General features: G+C 35.7%; 2 protein-coding genes across 5 annotated transcripts; both read right to left on the reverse strand.

The window, feature by feature from the left end:
* Positions 1 to 1553: 1553 nt before the first annotated feature.
* Positions 1554 to 5137, reverse strand: LOC108467773 (protein IQ-DOMAIN 21-like). 4 transcript variants are annotated; one of them, XM_017768535.2, is made up of 5 exons: positions 5009 to 5137; positions 4519 to 4617; positions 2880 to 3167; positions 2414 to 2782; positions 1554 to 2351 (listed from the first exon to the last, which is right to left on the reverse strand). In XM_017768535.2, the coding sequence occupies exons 2-5, from the start codon at positions 4597 to 4599 to the stop codon at positions 1752 to 1754; spliced, it is 1338 nt and encodes a 445-aa protein (XP_017624024.1). In that variant the 5' UTR covers positions 4600 to 4617; positions 5009 to 5137; the 3' UTR covers positions 1554 to 1751. The 4 variants fall into 4 exon arrangements, with proteins under 4 accessions (XP_017624024.1, XP_017624023.1, XP_052887450.1 ...); XM_017768534.2 differs by having other exon boundaries at positions 4827 to 5137; XM_053031490.1 differs by having other exon boundaries at positions 4820 to 5137.
* Positions 5138 to 20462: 15325 nt separating this feature from the next.
* Positions 20463 to 21781, reverse strand: LOC108468532 (uncharacterized). Its single transcript, XM_017769411.1, has 2 exons — positions 21719 to 21781; positions 20463 to 20963 (listed from the first exon to the last, which is right to left on the reverse strand). The coding sequence occupies exons 1-2, from the start codon at positions 21779 to 21781 to the stop codon at positions 20463 to 20465; spliced, it is 564 nt and encodes a 187-aa protein (XP_017624900.1).
* Positions 21782 to 22239: the final 458 nt, after the last annotated feature.

The following is a 22239-nucleotide window of genomic DNA, read 5'->3' on the forward strand; positions in this document are numbered from 1 at the left end:
TACTTGTTCATATACGAAATCTATTAATCCAAAACTTTTTGTTTTCCTCGATCCAACTCAGTATTAGGTCTTTCAGGATCTTAAATGAATTTAACATCAATTTAATTCATTTCATACTCAATTTAATTCAATTCACATCCTAGGCAAAATTACTATTTTGCCCCTATACTTTTCATAAATGACGATTTCGTCCCTAAACTCGAAAAATGAAAATCATGCAATTTAATTCTTATTCCAAGCCTAACCGAAATTTTCATATAAATTTTCCAACACATGTATTTCATAAAATTCATAATTTTTCTATAACTTTTACATCTTTACAATTTAGTCCCTAAATCATAATTTCATCAAAATTCTCTTTGTAATAGTTGTTTATCTATCAACAACCTTTCATTTTCTACCATAAATTTCAAAATTTCAGCATATTCATCCATGGAAAATTTTCTATACGTTGATATCTTTTCGAATTAATCCCCAAAATAGATAGATTAGGCTATCCTGATCTCAAAAAATAAAAATTACTAAAAACGGGACAAAAATACTTACCCAATTAAGTTAAGAAAGCTTGCTTTAAAACTTTTCTCTTTCCCAGGGTTTCGATGTCTTAATTTGGGGAAATGATATAAAATGATGATATTTTTCTATTATCATCTTTTAATTATTTTAGTTTCCAATTTAGTCCTTGTCCTTTTCTAATTTTTCCATGGATGATTCATCAAAAATATCTGCTGACTTTTCTTTAATGGTCTAATTACCATATAAGGATCTCATGTTTGAATTCCATAGCTATTTGATCCTTCTAGCTACTAGAATTCAAATTTTGCATTTTATGCAATTTGGTCCCTTTCCATACTTAAACACATATCGATAAAATTTTCTTATCAGAATTTTCATATGACATTCCTATCATAATGCAGACCATGCTATAATATTAAATTAAACTCGGATTTATGGTCTCGAAACCACTGTTCAGATTTCACTAAAAATGGGTTGTTACAATAATTAACACCATGCTCATCCCAAAATGGCTCGAATTTCAATTCTAATAAAAAAAAATTCTGACCTAGAACATCTACAAGATATATGTGAGAGGACCAGAAAATATTTTGGTTTAAATATAATTTTTTATAAATATATTTTTTCTACATTTTTACCCAAAGCATGGATGTTTCATAATTTATATATGTTTAGAGAATTGGACAAACTATTATTATCTAAACTATATATTAAATGGTTGTTTGAGTTGATATCACCAATCAATTTAGTTCCAAATCAATTAAAAATTGACAAATACCCAATCATTTTATAAAGTATTTGAACCGCTTGTCCTTTTATATAAAATTTAAAATAATATAATGAGATTTAAACTCAAAATTCCATAATTTTTAATAATTTAACTTTGTCGTTTTAATCAAAACTTACTTATTTTTATAAAATATATTAATTGTATAAAACATTTTTACGCACATGTTGTAATCTAATCATAATAATGCATTAACAGTTGGCATTTTTATGACATAACCAACATGAATGAAATAGAAGAAAAAAACATGTTTTTGGTGAATTTTAAGAGGACAGTAAAATTTTAATAGCAATGTGATTAGTGCAAGTCAAACTTAAATTACACTTATGAAAGTAAATACCCTGCCGAACAAGCCAACACATGGGGTTGAACCATGTTTACATTTAAGAAGAGTTAATTTCACACTTATAGAGGAAGTACTCAAACACAATCAATCGAAGTCATTCATTCACCATCCCCGACTTCCAACAGGCAACCTCCAATCCTCGCCACCAGCGCCAGCATCAGGACTACAGCCTCTTAGACGTCTAGACGGTACACGGGCACCATTACTCTTTGGGCCAGGGCTTCTTGGGGCCTGGTAGATTGTTGGTCCCCCACCCGAAGTTGAGGAATCACAACCCGAGGCTTTCTTCGTCGATGAATTCCATTCGGGTACATAAGGTCCACGTTGCTGCTTGGCTGAGCCTTGACTTCGCACTTTGGCCTTGGCAGATTGGGTAGTGACCATATAGCTAGGGACACTACTAGAGTCTGATTGCAGCTGCTGCTGAGTTAGGTATGAGCCAGATTTTATTGGTGTCACAACGTCCATTTCAACAGTCTTCTCCGACATGTTATCGGTGGTTGTAGTAGCGCGGGGTAGAGCCATGTAAGCACCCTCCTGTAATCCCAATTGACGGGCAGGGTATGGTTGCGACGACATCCAACACTCGAGCCAATTCCAACCCCATTGCGCCTTCTCACGTTCATTGAGATACACTCCACCATCCTTGCCATTGTGCTGTGGTTGCATAAGGAGTTGTTCATGATGTTGCCGTTGTTCCTCCTGATGCAATAATGTGAATTATAACAATATTGTTAAAAAACGATATTATACAGTTGACCGACCTGATAGCTATAGGCATAAGCAAGGGCTCGTTCTCTTCTCATAACAGCATCATGTTTCTTTGAAGCACATCCATTGACATTCTCACCGTCCCAACTGTCATATTTGTTCAACGGGCTCTTCGGCTTTCGTTCAAGTTTGAGTTCTTCCATTCCCCTTTTTTCTTCTTCGTTGTCATCTTCGTCATCATCCACTCTCTTTTGAAGCTTCTCTTGAGTTAGTTGCAACCTACGAGCTCGAACTCTTGCCTGCACCCGTACCAATGCTTGCATGCACCGCATTGTGTTCTGAGCTTGTTTCCGCACATTATAGCCTCTCACTAGTGCCTGTAATCTCACCAATCCCTTCAAAGCTCGCAAAGCACTCCGAGCCTACAGAATCAAACTCGTTTGAAAACGAAAGAATATCCAGTGATTTTTTACTTAACCCCGTCTTACAATAGTGCCTTCATAGATTGAGAGGTTTTACCAGGTAGCCTCTATAATACGACTGTATAAGAGTTGCAGCTCTTTCTTCCATAGAGTGGCGTCTATAACCAGCCAATCGAACAACTTTAGCCGCTGCTTGAGCAGCAGCAACAGCAGCTTCTGCTGCAGCAGCGGTTGCCAAGGCCACAGCAATGGCGTGGTCCCTATCTTTGTTCGGAGTTGACGTTTCACTCTCATCCTTAGTGATGTCTGGTGAACTCTCTGCCGGAAAATGTTCAAATGACACTACTTCCGGGGCCTCATTCGGCCATTTCTCAACACTCTCTTCCTGAAAACCATGCCGGTACAATTGCACAGTGTAAATAATTTTCTCAACATTTTCTTGTACAATGTTAAACAATGAGCATTTTTATTGAAGAAAGAGTTGAGGACATATTGTTATTGCTATGACATGATATCAAGTTGAATGACGTGAAAGCTGATAACAATGTATCAAGGAAGTTATGTCGATAGGGGACCGCAATCCCTTGCTAGTGTTCATGTGCCATGGAACAATGGAAAGGATGGTCATCTTTGTTCCACCACGTAAAATAATATAGCTCTGACTATTATTTTAAATTATATATATAGGGCCACTATATCAAACATTTCTTCCATATAGTATACATATAAATTATAAGTTAATATATCCATCATAATTACATATTCATATTTCATACTGACTTCCGAGTTTAAATAAAAAGAATACTCCTCCATTATGAATTTACCTCGACTGAAATATTATTGAGCAAAATGTATAAAATTAAATTTGAAAATTAACCGTTTATGCATTTTTATACTTAAAATATGTTTAAGTCAATTAATTATGGAATTTTTTTTCGAGAATACCTGTTAGAAATACTTAATCTGTTATTTACATGCTTCCATATTTCAAAATTTAAATACTTTATTGTTGATAGTTTTATAAAAAAAAGATATATACACGGATTATGTATATTAACTTGTTATTGAATTAAACACATTATTAAAAATTCCTAAAAGAAAATCTAAATAAATTTATCTTTAATTACATGCCACTATTTAATTCATTAACATCGTATTAATATATCAAATATATTCTTTTATAAAACCTGCCTCATATTTGTAATGTTTTCTTCTTTAAATTTTTTCTTTCCAAAAGTAATTAGAGCATCGCCATACATTTCTAAAATAAGCTAAAAAGTGAGTAATATCTATCTACTTTTTACAAATTTACGTTGGCTGCAAAGAAAAATAAAACAAAGTAATCCATGTTATTCAAATTTTTCTTTTTATTAAAAAATTGTGTTGGAAAAATTTAAATATTGATGGGGAATATGGTATTTTAAATATGTAGGAAAAGTTAGATAAATCTAGTTTTGTAACAGATGACTTATGAATAATGGGCATGTAAGATACCCAGCTAAGAGCTAACCATGTGCAGATAGGAAAAGGGTAAGCACCCCTAACTGAAAGAAACATAATCCAGAATGTTTTGGATTTTGGTTTTGTTTTGTTTTTTTTTTTTTTTTTAAGTCTGCCTTAAAATGAAAATCTGAAAAAAAGAAAATCTTGAAAGATGCCAACATAAACACCTTTGATCGGTTGCCTAGAAATTAAGCAAAGAAATCCAAAACCAAACAACAACAAAAATCAGTTACCTTTTTCTCGGGCAAGTCCTTAGATGAAGACTTGAACACTTTCTTCACCGTAGAGAACCATCCACTCCCTTTCTTTCCCATCTCCGATCAATAGAGGTGCTTCAAAAGTCATAACAAAAACGGCATATATTTAGCTTCATCAGACCAGCTTTATAACTAAATCACATTGCATCCAATTAAAAGGAAAAGTTCAATTATAAAAACAAGGTTGAAAACCCATGTCACTGAAAACAGAGAATGAATGCAAAGTAGAGGAGCAACGAATTAAGAAACAGAGTTTTAAAAAACGGTCAAAAGAAACCAGAGACAGTAACAGCAGGCTGAAACTTTTTATCACTTGGCTTGAATTACTGTCATGTTTCCTTTCTATCATTTGACAAGAGTTGGGGGGAAAGATGAGAAAAAAGAGAAAACAGGTAATATGGGGAAATGAAAGAAGGGAAGCAGAAGCAGAGGGCGAGAAAGTAGAGAACGAAGTAAATGAAGAGACCCGGGCGATCGGCCGTTGGATTTATCAAATTCACGGGCTCATTATGGTTGCTTTCAGCCTAATGAAATTCTGCCACATCACCATTTCCTCTCCTAAGCCTACCCTGTCGTAGGCTTAGAATTTAACTAAATATAAACAAGGGTTAAATGGTTTTTCGGATTCTTAATAACTATTTGGTTTGAATTGTTTTTAGTTTAAGTTAACCTTTCGACAATGTTTGAGTTTGAAAAGTTTTTATCTAGGTTAACTTTTCAACTTCTCTCTCATAGCGCTTCTATTTTTTATCTAAATTAATTTTAAAAATTTTAAAACTTAGATATTATATAGAATAATTATTAAATTCAAATCTTAATGTAAAAATAATTATTAAGTTAATGGTCTAATCTGGACAAAAATAATTCTTTCTTTAATATGAAAATAATTATCTAGTCCAAATCTTAATGTGAGAATAATTATCAAATTTAAATCTAAAATAATTTTTAATCCTATAAATAAATATGCTTATCACACCTTTAATCTATTTATAAGTATATAAAATAATTACTCATTTATTAATTTAAAATATAAATAAATAAATTAAAATTTCACATTTAAATTTTATTAATCTTTAAGTAGATTATTATGACATGCACTTTATTTTTAAATATTAATCAATTTAAGTTTATAACTTTACATATTTAGATAGTATAATTGATTAATTTTTAAAATAACTGTATTTATTTCATTGACTATTATTAGTTAATTTGAAATATATATATGCTTTTTTCCTAAGCAAATTGTGATAATTATTTTTAATATTGGAAAAAATTGGAGCATGAAGTCAAGATCACATGAATTCCATGTAGCATAAGTCCCTTAATGGCCTTCTGTTTTCCTTTTTGTCTTTTTTTATTTTTATTTTTTGGGGGGCGGGGGGGAGTGTTGAGTTAGGCTATTGAGTCTTGAAACCGTAAAATTTGATGCATATAGACCAAAGGTTTAGTTCTCTTTTGGGCGTACACTTTCTCCTTTGATGGTATGATTTTATTTTATTTTTTAACGTTAATTATGGAACCTTGTCCTTTTAATAATCACATCCATTTTTAATTAATATTATAATAAAGTTATAAATTTTATTTTATAAAGCTTTTAAGTTGACCGTCGCCTAAAAAATAATAAAATTATTACATTGAAAAATAATAAATAATATTATTTGATTTCATTTATTACTCATCGGGTGGAAGACACCACGAGCACGGGGCCGCAACCAGAGAGGAGTAAAGTTTTCAACTACCACAAATCATAAACCAACCGTGGTGGCCTTTTGGTGGTGACTTAATATTTTGTCCTCGCAATATAAATAAATGGTAATTTTATCTTTGTTTTAAAATATCCAATATAATACTTAAATTATTAATATATATTTTACTATAATACTTGTACTTATATAAAATGTTTAATATAATATATTTATTTTGAAAATATTCAATATAATACATGAACTATCAATATATATTTTATTATAGTTTTAATATTAAATATTAATAAATCGCCAAATCAATCAATAAAAATTTTGTACGAATTATGTTTTCAAAATAATCAAATCAATATGAATTATATAACATTAAATAAAAATAAATTAAAACAAAAAACTAAATTAAAAAATAATTAAATATATGCTTATTAAAAAAGGGTAATTTACTAAAAAAAGTCCTTTTTTTCTTTAATTACGAAAATGGTCTGACTTTTTTATTATTTACGGGAAAAGACCATTTTCTCCGAAAGCACGTCCACGTCAGCGCGAAGTCAGTGTCATTGTCAGCAAAACGCTCCCCTAGGGGAGCGTTTTGCCCCTTTTTTTAAGGTTAGGGTTTTTGGTGATTTAGGGTTTTTGGTGGTTTAGAATTTTTAGGGTTTTTTTAAGAGAAAAATTAATGAACATTCAGAGTTGAGGGTTAATGAATTAAATTAACTATGAAAATAAAAAAATCAATTAAATTAGGGTTTAGGGTTTTTAAGGGTTAGGGTTTCTAATTATTTTAGGGTTAGGGTTTTAGTGGTTTAGGGTTTTTAGTGTTTTTTAAGGGAAAAATTAATGAACACTTAGAGTTGAGGGTTAATTAATTAAATTAACTATGAAAATAAGAAAAAAAATCAATTAAATTAGGGCTTGGTAGTTTAGGGTTTTTAGGGTTTTTAAGGGAAAAATCAATGAACACTTAGAGTTAAGGGTTAATTAATTAAATTAACTATGAAAATAAAAAAAAATCAATTAAATTAGGGCTTGGTAGTTTAGGGTTTTTAGGGTTTTTAAGGGAAAAATTAATGAACACTTAGAGTTAAGGGTTAATTAATTAAATTAACTATGAAAATAAAAAAAATCAATTAAATTAGGGTATAAGGTTTTTTAAGGTTAAGGTTTTTGATTGTTTTAGGGTTAGGGTTCTAGTGGTTTAGGGTTTTTAGTGTTTTTTAAGGGAAAAATTAATGAACACTTAGAGTCGAGGGTTCATTAATTAAATTAACTATGAAAATAAGAAAAAAAATCAATTAAATTAGGGCTTAGTGGTTTAGGGTTTTTTGGTGGTTTAGGGTTTTTAGTATTTTTTAAGGGAAAAATTAATTTAATTAGAGTTCAAGGTTAATTAATTAAATTAATTATGAAAATAAAAAAAATCAATTAAATCAGGGTTTAAGGTTTTTTAGGGTTTATTAATTAAATTAACTATTAATTACGGGAAAAAGCTCCCACGTGGACGCTCTTTTGCTATAGTAGTATCTGATAAAATAATTTTGAGAAGATGTTTCTGAACAAATAGTGTAAAAAAAGCTTCAAGAAAGATGCACTTTCAGAAAAATTACGGGAAAAAGCTCCCACGAGGATACTCTTTTGCTACAGTAGTATCTGATAAAATAATTTTGAGAAGATGTTTCTGAACAATTAGTGTCAAAAACACTTCAAGAAGGATGCACTTTCAGCAAAATTATGGAAAAAAGATCTCACGTGGACGCTCTTTTGCTATAGTAATATTTGATAAAATAATTTTGAGAAGATGTTTCTGAACAAATAGTGTCAAAAACGCTTCAAGAAAGATGCACTTTTAGCAAAATTGCGGAAAAAAGCTCCCACGTGGACGCTCTTTTGCTACAGTAGTATCTGAAAAAGCCTTAGACTATAAATGAGCCAAACTTCATTCTCAAGTTGCATAAGTTACAAGAAGAGAAATTGAGGCTACAGTAAAATAGAAACTGAGGATGAGTGAACGTGTTAGTGCTGTTATTTACTATGATGGCGAGGTCCGTGACACCAAGAACGGCGTCGTTTTTTTATAGGAGAGCACAACATGACTAGTTTTTAACCAGAACATAGATTTCACAGAACTTCGTAAAAGAATTAGGCGTAAAATTTTTGGAACAGCGCCAATGAAAGTTTTGTCTATTAAGTATCGGTTTTGTACTTCGGTTGATCCCATGAGATATGACTTATTCGACATCAAAGGTCATCGTAGCTTGGAGGCAATGGTGCAGACTCATCTTGCTAGTGGATCACCCTATCTGGAGTTATATGTACAATTTTCATCACCAATTGATGCATTTGCGACCTCAACATCTAATGTTGTTCGAGAGGAGTACACGACCCCTGCCCAACACTCCGTTAATAGGTGGAAAAACACAGAAGCCCCCGTGTTTGGTAGCAGTATAGAATACACAACCCCTGCACGACACTCCGTTGGTGGATGGCACATGCAACTCGGTGGGTCGATGTTTGATACTGGAAATACGTACTGGGGAATGATATCAACTTCTAGTGGTTGGCAATCCACATCAGATTGGGGATGTTATGAAACATCCAAAAGAAGGGATGATGTACTCCATGGACATCCACTGGCGAGGGGACCTCGTTCGTTGCAGATGATGGTGGGTCGGATGATGAGTCTAATATGGATCCACCTCGATAGCCCGGCCCCGAATTGTAACACACCTAGCCCGTGTCCAATCGCCGGTATAGGCTATGAGGTATTACCAAGCTAAACATTAAATTTCAATCACATAATCTACCAACACAAGTATAAATCAAACTGAATACATACAGATTTATAATTCATAAGTGCCACTTTCATACGGTCAAGATATTTACAATTTCAAAACATATTTTTGTCAACAGTCCAACCTATACATGCCATATCGAGTCCAAAATATAACTGTACCAAAAAGATCGATAGTATGAAGAACTGCTGACGATTCCCGAGTCGATAGCCAAAATCAACAATCTATAAAACAAAGAAATAAGAAACAGAGTAAGCTTTAGAGGCTTAGTAAGTTTTAAACAATTCATACTATTAAGGCTTATCATTAAAATTGAACATTGAGTATCACAAAACTTGTATTCTAATTGTAATTCACTTGACCAAATATACACCAGTACATTAGTTACAAAACCCTTTGGCCGAATATGTATGTAAGTATACACAAGACTTCTTGCACATTTTTCATTATTTACATAGATTATACTAATACCGTTAATCACATTCTTTCATATGGTGACTTACATTAATCAATTATATTATTGTCTTATCCTCAAATACCGAATTCATTCACACACACACACACACACATATATATATATATATATATATTTCGTGCCTTGATGCTATTAAATCACTTAAAAAAAATCAATTCAAATATAAGCACTTAACACGAACCTTAACATGTAAAACATATAATACTTACGCAACGATGTTTACCACTGATATTCGAAGTCGAAATCTTATTTAACTTACTAGCATCGGTTCTGTCAAATCTTAGAGCTCAGAATACATTACTAGCGTAAGCCTGGGGGAACCCGGATATTTTTCCAGCACGTAGCCTGCGGACCTCAAGTCCGGATATATTTCTAGCATATAGCCTGCGAATCTCATGTCCTGATATTTTTCCAGCATATAGCCTGCAGATCTCATGTCCGGATATTTTTCCAAAGATATAGCTCATGGACCTCATGTCCAGATATTTTCAATCTCATACACATTTGATTATAACACATGACACCACCTTATCACTTAATAGTCGATATTACATTCAATATAAACTCAATACGCACATCATCATTCACATTTCAACTCAATGATTATATCTCATATCACTCATTCTATTCATCATTTAATCTTAAATTCAAAGTGGCCATCAAACTATAAGTCATATACATGCATTATCTATTATACATCTTAATTCAAGTGCAAGCCAAAGATCACAATTTACCTACTATACTCTTATAGTGGCATCGTCAATTATATACTAAAGGAAACTACTTAAAACTTACCTTGGATATATTTGAACGGTTGCGAAATGGCTACTCGGTTACTTTCTCTTTTCCCTTATTCGAAATTGCCCCCTATGCTCTTGAGCTTCCTTAGGTTTCAAATGGCCGAATGTTTGCTCCCCTTTTTCTCCTTTTTGGTTCGGCTAAGAAGAACAAAGTTAAGACTTTGTTTTCTTCACCATTCTTTCTAATATTATTTTCATTTTATTCATCTATATTATAAAATATAAAGCCATTAACTAATAATTAATACATATTTTTATATATCACTTCATCATGGCCGGCCACTACTTGTCAAAAATGGATATTTGACATGCAAACCCATCCTTTTTCTAACATGCATTATTACACCACTTTGAGATTAACCTATCATCTTTCACATTTATTTCACATGAGTCGTATTTAATATATTTCACATACAAATGATAAAATTAAAGCGTGAAACTTTCACACATGCCTTTTCACATACAATAAGCACAAAATTTAACGGTTAATATTTTTTTTACGACTCGATTTTGTGGTCCCGAAACCACTTTCCGATCGAGGTCAAATTAGGTCATGTCACAATTCTTCCCACTTAAGAAATTTTCGTCCCGAAAATCTTACCAAGAAATAGATTTGGGTATCGTTCTTTCATAGTGTTCTCGTGTTCCCAAGTAGCTTCTTCAATCCCGTGCTTGAGCCATAACACCTTTACTAACTAACGTTTATCTCGCAACTCTTTCACCTCGCGAGCTAGGATACTGAACCGGTTCTTCTTCATAACTCAAATCGATTGTATTTCAACCTCGATGGATTAATTATGTGCGATGGATCGATCTATAACGTCAAGCATCGAGACATGAAAACGTTATGAATCTTTTCAAGTTCGGGGAAAAATCAATCAGATGCGATCGGTCCAATTCGCTCGGATATTTCATATGGCTCGATGAACCTCGGACTCAATTTGCCCTTACACCAAATCGAGCACCTTTTCCAAGGTGCAACTTTGAAAACACTTTATCTCCAACCTGATATTCAATGTCTCTTCGTTTTAAATCCGCATACGACTTTTGACGATCTGAAGCTGCTTTCAAACTTTCACGAATTACTTTTACTTTCTGCTCAGCATCTATAATCAAATCAACCCCGAAAATTTTACTTTCACTAAGCTCAGTCCAAAACAATGGTGTACGGCATTTACGACCGTACAAAGCCTCGTAAGGTGCCATCTTAATGCTTGATTGAAAACTATTGTTGTATGCGAATTCAGCCAAAGGTAAATATCATTCCCATGAACCACTAAACTCATGGATGCAACATCTCAACATATCCTTGAGTATCAGAATTATCCGCTTGGATTGACCATCAGTCTGGGATGAAAAGCAGTGCTAAAATGCAACTTGGTACCCAAAGCTTCTTGCAATTTCTTCCAAAATCGTGATGTGAATCTCGGATCTCTATTCGACACAATAGAAATAGATACCGCATGTAACTTTACGATCTGAGAAATGTACAATCCAGCTAGTTTGTCCAGTGAATAATCTATACGTACAGGAATAAAATGAGCCGACTTTGTCAATCTATCAACAACGACCCAAATCGCATCTTTCTTACTTGGCGATAATGGCAACCCAGATACAAAATCCATCGTAATTTGATCCTATTTCCATTTATGTATCAAGATTGGCTGAAGTAACCCCGAAGGCACTTGGTGTTCTGCTTTCACTTGTTGACATATCAAACACTTCGAAACAAAATCAGAAATGTCTCGTTTCATACTAGGCCACCAAAACTGACGTTTCAGATCATTGTACATTTTCGTGCTCCCCGGGTGAACTGACATTCGGCTACTATGAGCCTCGCTCAAAATTACTGAAATAAGTTCTGACTTTCTTGGAATATACAATCGACTTCTGAACCTCAGGCAATCATTGTCGTCGATTTGAAACTCTGATTCAACATTCGAGACACATTCGGTTCGTTTAATAACCAATTCTTCATTGACTTTCTGAGCTTCACGAATTTGGTGAATCAATAAGGGTTTAACCTTTAATTCTGCTACTAACACATTATCGGATGACACGGACAGATGTACATTCATCGCTCGCAAAGTAAACAGTGATTTACGACTTAAAGCATCGGCAACTACGTTAGCCTTTCCCGGGTGATAATCAATGACAAGCTCGTAGTCTTTCAACAACTCAAGCCAACGTCTTTGTGTCAGATTCAAATCTCTTTGAGTCATCAAATATTTGAGACTTTTGTGATCCGAATATACATGACACCTCTCTCCAAACAAGTAATGTCACCATATTTTCAAAGCGAATACGATGACAGCTAATTCGAGATCATGGGTCGGATAGTTTTTCTCATGCGGCTTCAATTGCCTCGACGCGTAAGCTATAACTCTACCTTCTTGCATCAACACACAACCCGGCCCAAGTAAGGACGTATCACTGTATATGACAAACTCTTTACCGGATTCGGGCTGCACTAACACTGGGGCTTCTGTCAAAAGTGTTTTCAATTGGTCAAAACTTTTCTGGCACTTTTCTGATCATTCGAACTTAATATCTTTCTAAAGTAGCTTTGTCATTGGTGTGGCTATCATCGATTAACCTTTTACAAACCGTCTGTAGTAACCAGCAAGTCCCAAAAAGCTCCGAACTTCAGTAATATTTCTCGGGGGCTTCCAATTAAGTATGGCTGAAATTTTGCTCGGATCAACTCAATTCGACGCAGATACTACATGTCCCAAAAGCTAACTTCTCTCAACCAGAACTCGCATTTACTGAACTTAGCATATAACTGATTATCCCATAAAATCTGCAACACTAATCTCAGGTGCTCGGCGTGTTCAGTTTCATCGTGTGAATAAATCAAGATGTCATCTATAAACACAACTACAAACCGTCCAAATATCGCTCAAAATTCGTTAATCAAATCCATAACATCGTAGGGCATTAGTGAGCCCAAACGGCATCACTAAGAACTCAGAGTGACCGTATCTCGCTCAATGCGCTTTAGGTATATCTAAATCTCGAACTCGCAACTAATAATAACCCGATCTCAAATCTATCTTTGAAAACACTGAAGCTCCCTTCAGCTGATCAAACAAATCATCAATACGCGGTAACGAATATTTATTCTTTATCGTCACTTTATTCAACTGACGATAGTCGATGCACAATCTCATGGTTCCGTCCTTCTTTTTCACGAACAATACTGGTGCACCCCAAGGTGAGAAACTCGGTCGAGCGAAACCTCTATCCATCAACTCTTGCAACTGAGCTTTCAATTCCTTTAATTCGGTTGGTGCCATATGATATGGAGCTATCGAAATTGGTGTAGTCCCAGGTACAAGTTCAATGCCAAACTTTACCTCCCGAATAGGTGGTAAACCTGGCAATTCCTCAGGAAAAATATCTGGATACTCACAAACCACTGATACTGATCCAAGCTTCTTTTCTGATTCTTTACTATCAAGTACGTACGCAAGATACGCTTCACACCCCTTTTTGACATATTTCTGAGCCAACATCGAGGATATAACTGTTGGTAACCCGTTCATATCAATAGACTCAACTCGGATTATCTCATCGTTTGCACATCTCAAGTCAATAGTCTTTCTTTTGCAATTCACAACTGCATCATGAACGGTCAACCAATCCATACCGAGAATAACATCAAATTCATTAAACAGTAAAAGCATCAAATCGGCCGGAAAACAGGAACCTCGGATTATCAAGGGACATTTCCTACACACTTTGTCGACTAACACATATCGACCCAAGGGATTTGACACTCGAATTACGAACTCAGTAGACTCAACAGGTAGAGTCTTACTGGATGCTAAAGTCTCACATACATATAAATGAGTAGAACCAGGGTCAATCAAAGTAATCACATTAGTATCAAAGAGAGTGAAAGTACCGGTAATAACATCAGGCGAAGAAGCATCCTCGCGTGTGCGTATAGCATAAGCTCTAGCAGGAGCACGAGCCTCGGATTTGGTTGTAGCATCTCTAGACACTCTTTGACCGCCACTAGCATTCCCCGTATTCCTAGGTGGTCTACCTCGTGCTGTAGTACTCGGTTTCCCACTCTGATTCATATTCTGTTCAGACAATCTTGGGCAGTCTTTAATAAAGTGGTCGGCTAATCCGCATTTATAACAGGAGCAGTCATGAAATCTACAACTCCCCGAATGCCATTTACCACAATACTTGCACTCTGTCCTGTCCCAACGATCATTTCCAACACTAGCAACTGAAATGGCTCGTGTACTCACAGGGGGTCGATCGTGGTCTCGTATGGAAAAACCTGAAGTATTCTTTGATCGGCCTGAATCATCTCGAAATTTCTTCGATGATTGCTGAAAAGACTTTCCTGAAGATCTTTTACGAAATTCTCCAGCTTCGACATCAGCTTTCCTTTTTTCTTTACTAAGTTCTTCGGCTTTGCAAGCTTGTTCGACAAGTACTACGAACTCTCGTATTTCAAGAATGCCAACAAACATCTTTATATCTTCATTCAGGCCATCTTCAAAAAGTTTACACATAATAGCCTCAGACGATACACATTCCCGAGCATATTTACTGAGTCTGACAAACTTCCGTTCATAATCAGTAACTGACATGGAACCCTGTTTAAGCTCAAGAAATTCTTTTCGTTTTTTATCAATGAACCTCTGACTGATATATTTTTTTCGGAATTCAGTTTGGAAGAACTCCCACGTCACCCATTCTTTGGGTACAACTGAAACCAATGTGTTCCACCAATAGTAAGCAGAATCACGTAGCAAGGATATAGCACATTTCAGGCATTCATCGGGTGTGCAAGATAGTTCATCAAGTACTCGAATAGTGCTGTCTAACCAAAATCTAGCTTGCTCGGCATCATCACTATCTGTGGCTTTAAATTCAGTAGCCCCGTGCTTTCTGATTTTGTCAACCGAAGGCTTATTTAACCTTGTTTGATCAATTACTGGAGGTATTGTAGGTGTAGAGGGCGTATTATTCGGGAGTGGGGGTTGAGGGATAGCCGTATTAGTTCGAATGTATTGGTTGAACCAATCATTCATCACACTATAAAAAGCCTCTCTATCCTCGTCGTTCTGATTGCTTGCAATAGGTTGAGAGTCCATCGGCGCTGTCCCATGCGCGGGAGCAAGCGCTACACTCTCAACTTCATCGGCTATCGCTCGATTGGGATCGGGATCTATTACTATACGAAAATACATTTTTTTAACTGTCAGAATTCATCATACTACCGTATTAATACTATATGGCATGTATAGCTAGACTCAAACACTCTACGTTAGTCCTAGAATCAACTAAATCGTAGCTCTGATACCAATAAAATGTAACACCCCTAGCCCGTGTCCGATCGCTGGTATAGGCTATGAGGTATTACCAAGCTAAACATTAAATTTCAATCACATAATCTACCAACACGAGTATAAATCGAACTGAATACATACAGATTTATAATTCATAAGTGCCATTTTCATACGGTCAAGATATTTACAATTTCAAAACATATTTTTGTGAACAGTCCAACCTATACATGCCATATCGAGTCCAAAATATAATTGTACCAAAAAGATCGATAGTATGAAGAACTGCTGACGATCCCCGAGTCGATGGCCAAAATCAACAATCTATAAAACAAAGAAATAAGAAACAGAGTAAGCTTTCGAGGCTTAGTAAGTTTTAAGCAATTCATACTATTAAGGCTTATCATTAAAATTGAACATTGAGTATCACAAAAATTGTATTCTAATTGTAATTCACTTGACCAAATATACACTAGTACATTAGTTACAAAACCCTTTGGCCGAATATGTATGTATGTATACACAAGACTTCTTGCACATTTTTCATTATTTACATAAATTATACTAATACCGTTAATTACATTCTTTCATATGGTGACTTACATTAATCAATTATATTATTGTCTTATCCTCAAATACCGAATTCATTCACACGCATATATATATATATTTCGTGCCTTGATGCTATTAAATCACTTAAAAAAATCAATTCAAATATAAGCACATAACACGAACCTTAACATGTAAAACATATAATACTTACACAACGATGTTTACCACTGATATTCGAAGTTGAAATCTTATTTAATTTACTGGCATTGGTTCTGTCAAATCTTAGAGCTCGGAATACATTACTAGCATAAGCCTGCAGGTCTTTAACCCGAATATTTTTCCAGCATGTAGCCTGCGGACCTCAAGTCCGGATATATTTCTAGCATATAGCTCGGATCTCATGTCCGATATTTTTCCAAAGATATAGCTCATGGATCTCATGTCCAGATATTTTTCCAAAGATATAGCTCATGGACCTCATGTCCAGATATTTTCAATCTCATACACATTTGATCATAACATATGACAGTCACCTTATCACTTAGTAGTCGTATATTACATTCGAATATAAACTCAATACGCACATCATCATTCACATTTCAGCTCAATGATTATATCTCATATCACTCATTCTATTCATCATTTAATCTTAAATTCAAAGTGGCCATCAAACTATAAGTCATATAGATGCATTATCTATTATACATCTTAATTCAAGTGCAAGCCAAAGATCACAATTTACCTACTATACTCTTATAGTGGCATCGTCAATTATATACTAAAGGAAACTACTTAAAACTTACCTCGGATATATTTGAACGGTTGCGAAATGGCTACTCGGTTACTTTGTCTTTTCCCTTATTCGAAATTGCCCCCTATGCTCTTGAGCTTCCTTAGGTTTCAAATGGCCGAATGTTTGCTCCCCTTTTTCTCCCTTTTGGTTTGGCTAAGAAGAACAAAGTTAAGACTTTGTTTTCTTCACCATTCTTTCTAATATTATTTTCATTTTATTCATCTATATTATAAAATATAAAGCCATTAACTAATAATTAATACATATTTTTATATATCACTTCATCATGGCCGGCCACTACTTGTCAAAAATGGATATTTGACATGCAAACCCATCCTTTTTCTAACATGCATTATTACACCACTTTGAGATTAACCTATCATCTTTCACATTTATTTCACATGAGTCGTATTTAATATATTTCACATACAAATGATAAAATTAAAGCATGAAACTTTCACACATGCCTTTTCACATACAATAAGCACAAAAGTTAACGGTTAATATTTTTTTTACGACTCGGTTTTGTGGTCCCGAAACCACTTTCTGACTAAGGTCAAATTAGGGCTGTCACACCGATGGTGCAGAAGTTGGATTATTTTTTGAACCGGAGCCTGTTCCAACCATACCTAAAGATGTTGAAGGGGGTTCAGATGAAGAAAAAGATCTGTGGTTCAGGGCATACTCGCCTTCAGCCCATATACATAATGCTGATCTATCTCAAGATGATGCGTTGGAGTTTTCAGATCTACCATACAGAAGGCGTGACCGTACAAGTTCGTCATTAGATTCGGGAAAAATTGAAGTTGGTAGGAAATTTTCCAATAAGGATAGTTTTTTTACTGCACTGAAACAACATAGCATCATGAACGGGGTTAATTACAACGTGGTTAAATCCAAATTCGATATGTTTGAGGCCAAGTGTGCAGTGCAAGATGGTACGTGTTCATGGAAAATCATGGGCTCATTGAGGAAAAGGACAGGCTTCTAGGAGATAAAAAAGTACAAAGGTCCACATACATGTGTTGGCGGTAAAGTATCACTAGGTGTTTAGGGTTTTTGAATAAAATTGTTATTACGTAATGTTGCATTATTTAACATACTTCGTTGTCAGGTGTTTCACAATATCATCCCAAGATGGATTCAGATATGATTGCTAGCTTAATACTACTGACGCTGAACGTGGATCCAAAGACTTCAGTTTCGGTCTTAATTGCCAATATTCATAGCCAATTGAAGTACACACCCTCTTACCGCAAGGTTTGGATAGCTAAGTAGAAGGTGTTGGAAAAAAATGCATGGTAGGTGGGACACTTCATATAATGAAGTGTGGCAGTGGTGTCAGGTGCTAGAGAGATATGTCCCAGGTTGCATAACAGACCTTGAAACGACACTTGCATACTACAACGACCAATTGCTCTGTGGATGCCAAGTGTTCAAGCGTCCGTTCTAGAGCTTTAAGCAATGTCGGGACACATTTATATACTATAAGCCATTGGTACAAATTGATGGTACCTTTATGTATGGTAGATATACCCATCAGCTATTGCTAGTTGTGGCACAGGATGGCAGTGGGAGAATCATTCCAATTGCGTTTGCAATAACACTGGGAGAGTCAGTTGATGACTGGGATTTCTTTCTTTCTAGGTTAAGGAGGCATGTCTACCCCCAACCTGATATATGCATTATATCGGATCGGGGCACTAGAATACTAGCCGCAATTAAACGACAAGGAAGCCAATTGCATCGCACACACCATCGGTATTGCCTAAGGCACGTTGCGTTCATCTACTACGAGCAATATCGATTAACAACTGAATGATGACAAGTGACCAACATTGGTATTTAATCTCTATTAAAATAATTTCATTTGTAATATTCAATTTATTCTGAATGGAAGAGCGGTATGTAATTTTCGTTATCAACTTACATTGGCAGGGTATGAGATAAGTAAAGACCGTTTTCATGAGATGTTAGCAGTTTTGCGTTCAAGTAACACAGAAGGCACAGACTACCTTTGTAACATACCTTTCGAATAGTGGACACAAGCATACGACGGCAGCCTACGAAATGGTCATATGACCTCAAACCTGGCTGAATGCATAAATTCTGTTCTAAAAGGAACGCGTCATTTGTCGACAATAGCTGTTGTGCGAGAGACATATTTTCATTTAGTGGCACTATTTCCAAAGCGAACAATGAGTTATAAAGGCCAAATGCATGGAGGCCATGTATGGTGTGCAAAGGTATTGCGAGAGATTAATAAGGTGAAGGCACGACCCAACACCATGCACATAGTCTGTCATGACCGGGACAACTTATGGTTTCGTGTGACGGAGTTTGACAGACTGAACCAAGGTATTATTGGCGGGCAATATCGTGTACACTTGAGAAATAGGACATGAGTCTATGGGGTGTTTGACGCACTACGTTATCCATGCGCTCATGTAATTGCAGCTTGTCAGGATCTTTGTCTGGATACCATGACGTATGTCGACCAAGTGTACAAAATAGAATACATGTACAACGTGTGGAGACACGTATTCCCACCAATCCCAGATGAACGTAAGTGGCCGTCTGTATCGCTTGCTCCGTTTAAGCTGTTACTGGGTAGAGAATTGCGTCGCAAACCAAAAGGTCGACCTTGTTCGACTAGAATACGCAACAATATGGATATCCTAGAAAGAACGAACCAATAGAGGTTGTGCGGATGGTGTAAGAACCCAGGCCATATAACTCGATCATGTCCAAATCGGAATAGCTGATAGATATTGTAATAAAATTATGTTGCATTATTTATATTTTATTAAAATATAAAAATATTATCGTAGTCAAAATAACATTTATTTTAATAAAATTATTGACTAATTTAAAAGAACATTTATTGTATTAAAATTTAAAAAGGTAAAGTACAATTATAATATTAAAAACAATTTTTATTTTATTATATGAAACTATATAAAAAAAGTTTCTACAAATATATTAAAAAAATCAATGTTGGTGCCGGTCAAAATCAGTGCCATATGGGGGTCGTCGACGGTTACGCACTGGATTCCTCCTTGGTTCAGCTTCCGGCGAGGATTGTGGTTGCTCTGGTGGGGATTGTGGTTCCTCCGGTAGGGGATCTGGTTGTGGGTGTTGGGAGGATGACCCACCTTGATAAAATAATGAGTGCGGAGGTGTTTGCTTCACCCATGGTGGAGGTGTTTGAATCTCATAAGGCGATGGGGAATGGTAAAAAGAAGAGCTCCCTGATGGAGCCTCGTGCGATCCCTCATGTGATGGTGGCCTATTGATCGGCGGTTGACTCGGAGTAATTAAGAACGGAGATGAACCGGGCCATGCATTCTAACCTGCCATAGGACTGGAAAAAGGAAACATAAAAGGGTTAGGATACATACAAGGGCTAGGATACGCACCTGGCATAATCTGAAAAGGCTGTGATATGGGTGTCGTCAGTTGAAATGTTGGCCCAGGTAGCTGTGTGGGCGCGTTAATGGGCCCGGTGATTGTGTGGGCGCTGCCAAGGGGCCCGCGTCGTCATCATTTTTCTTGGATTTAAAAGGCCCCATCGTTCCCTTTGCACACGAATTTCTCGTCGCCTCTCCTCTTTTGACAGTAAATATGACTTGCCATGGATCCTAAACCATGGCATGTATTTCGGCACGCATGCTAACTCAGGAACGATGATCGGTTCTCGAGTAGGTATATAGTCATACCGATTTTCCCACATTTCAATATATTCTGACCAGTGTCCCGGGCAATCCGTATTCAATAGCCATAAGTCGACTTTGTACTCATCATCGAGCACCTCAAGTTCCACGGGAATCGATTGTCGGAATCCAAATTGCCGCAATACCCTATCTGACTGTTGTATCTCCATGATAGCATAGTTTACCAATGGGAGCTTCACATGCCAAATGTTCGGATTTTGAAAAAATTCATCCGGAATTACTGCCCGAATTGCCGGATCCTTGTATGATGTCCATTGAAACTATATGAACATGATAATAATATTAGTTATATAGGTAATACTAAATAATAAATACTAAATACTAAATACTAAATACTAAATACTAAATACGAAACGACTATTTTATTATGTATATATATTTTATTTAATACTTACTTGTGCTTCTGACCGTTGGTCTAATAAAAAGCCGTATATCTTCAAGAGATGTGGGTATTCCAACATAACTCGCCGAATGGTTCCACTTAATTAAATAATTTTTTAGCATACAATTATATTTTAAATCTACTTAATAAATGTAAAATCTAATATAAAATTTACCTTGTTATTAGTGGGAATGTATATGGGTGGTTCACTCGAGGACGTAAAAATAGAAAGCGAAATTGTGCCCATGATTGCAATAGTGATAGGCATCCTCCGATTTTGGCTTTATTTGGTCGCGTAGCCCCACACATCTCCCTGTACAATGTTGCTAACACGGCAAACCCCAACTTAATTCACCTGCTGCTCTAAAATCAACGAGTTTCAGCAGCCATTTCAGATGTACGTGGTTTTGTGACAAGTCCGGCATCAGATAACCTCCAATCATCTCAAGAGTGTATGCCCAAGCATATCGTATTCTCTCGAGTTCAGTTGAATCATTATCTGGCTCCGGGAATGTGTCTCGTAACTAGCCCATCTCGATCTAATCTCTGTTAATATTATCTGGTATAACACCCAAAAGCTCGTAGCTTACGGCTCTCTAATCAGTAGATGATGCGGACCAGGTAACTGCATACCCATCCACCGGCAATCCCAATTGCAATTGCACGTCTTCTAGAGTGATAGTACACTCTTTGCATGGAAGATGGAAAGTGTAACACCCCGAACCCGAGACCATCGCCGGTGTCGGACGCGAGGGGTTGACGAGCTAAATCCTCTTAAAGCACCGACCAATTTGGCATTTCAGACAGTCGGAAAAGCGCGTCACTGTCGCTTTAAAATCATATCTCGAGTTTCAAAACTCGAAAACTGGTTCCGTAAATTTTCCCTGAATTTAGACTCATATACTTCCATGGATTTATTTCTAGAATTTTTGGTCGGGCCAATTGGTATAGTTTATTAGTTAAAGTCACCCATATTACAGGGATCGACTGCTCTGACCTTTGTGCGTTACAAATTGAATATCTCTCTGTACAGGGCTTTAATACTGGTGCCGTTTGTTTCTAATGAAACTAGACTCAAAATGGAATCTGTACATATAAGGCATGACTTCTAATTATTTCTGGATGATTTATAGTAAATTTTTAAAGTCGCGACA

Source organism: Gossypium arboreum, chromosome 8 (genome assembly GCF_025698485.1).
Source record: "Gossypium arboreum isolate Shixiya-1 chromosome 8, ASM2569848v2, whole genome shotgun sequence".
Classification (NCBI taxonomy): Eukaryota; Viridiplantae; Streptophyta; class Magnoliopsida; order Malvales; family Malvaceae; genus Gossypium; species Gossypium arboreum.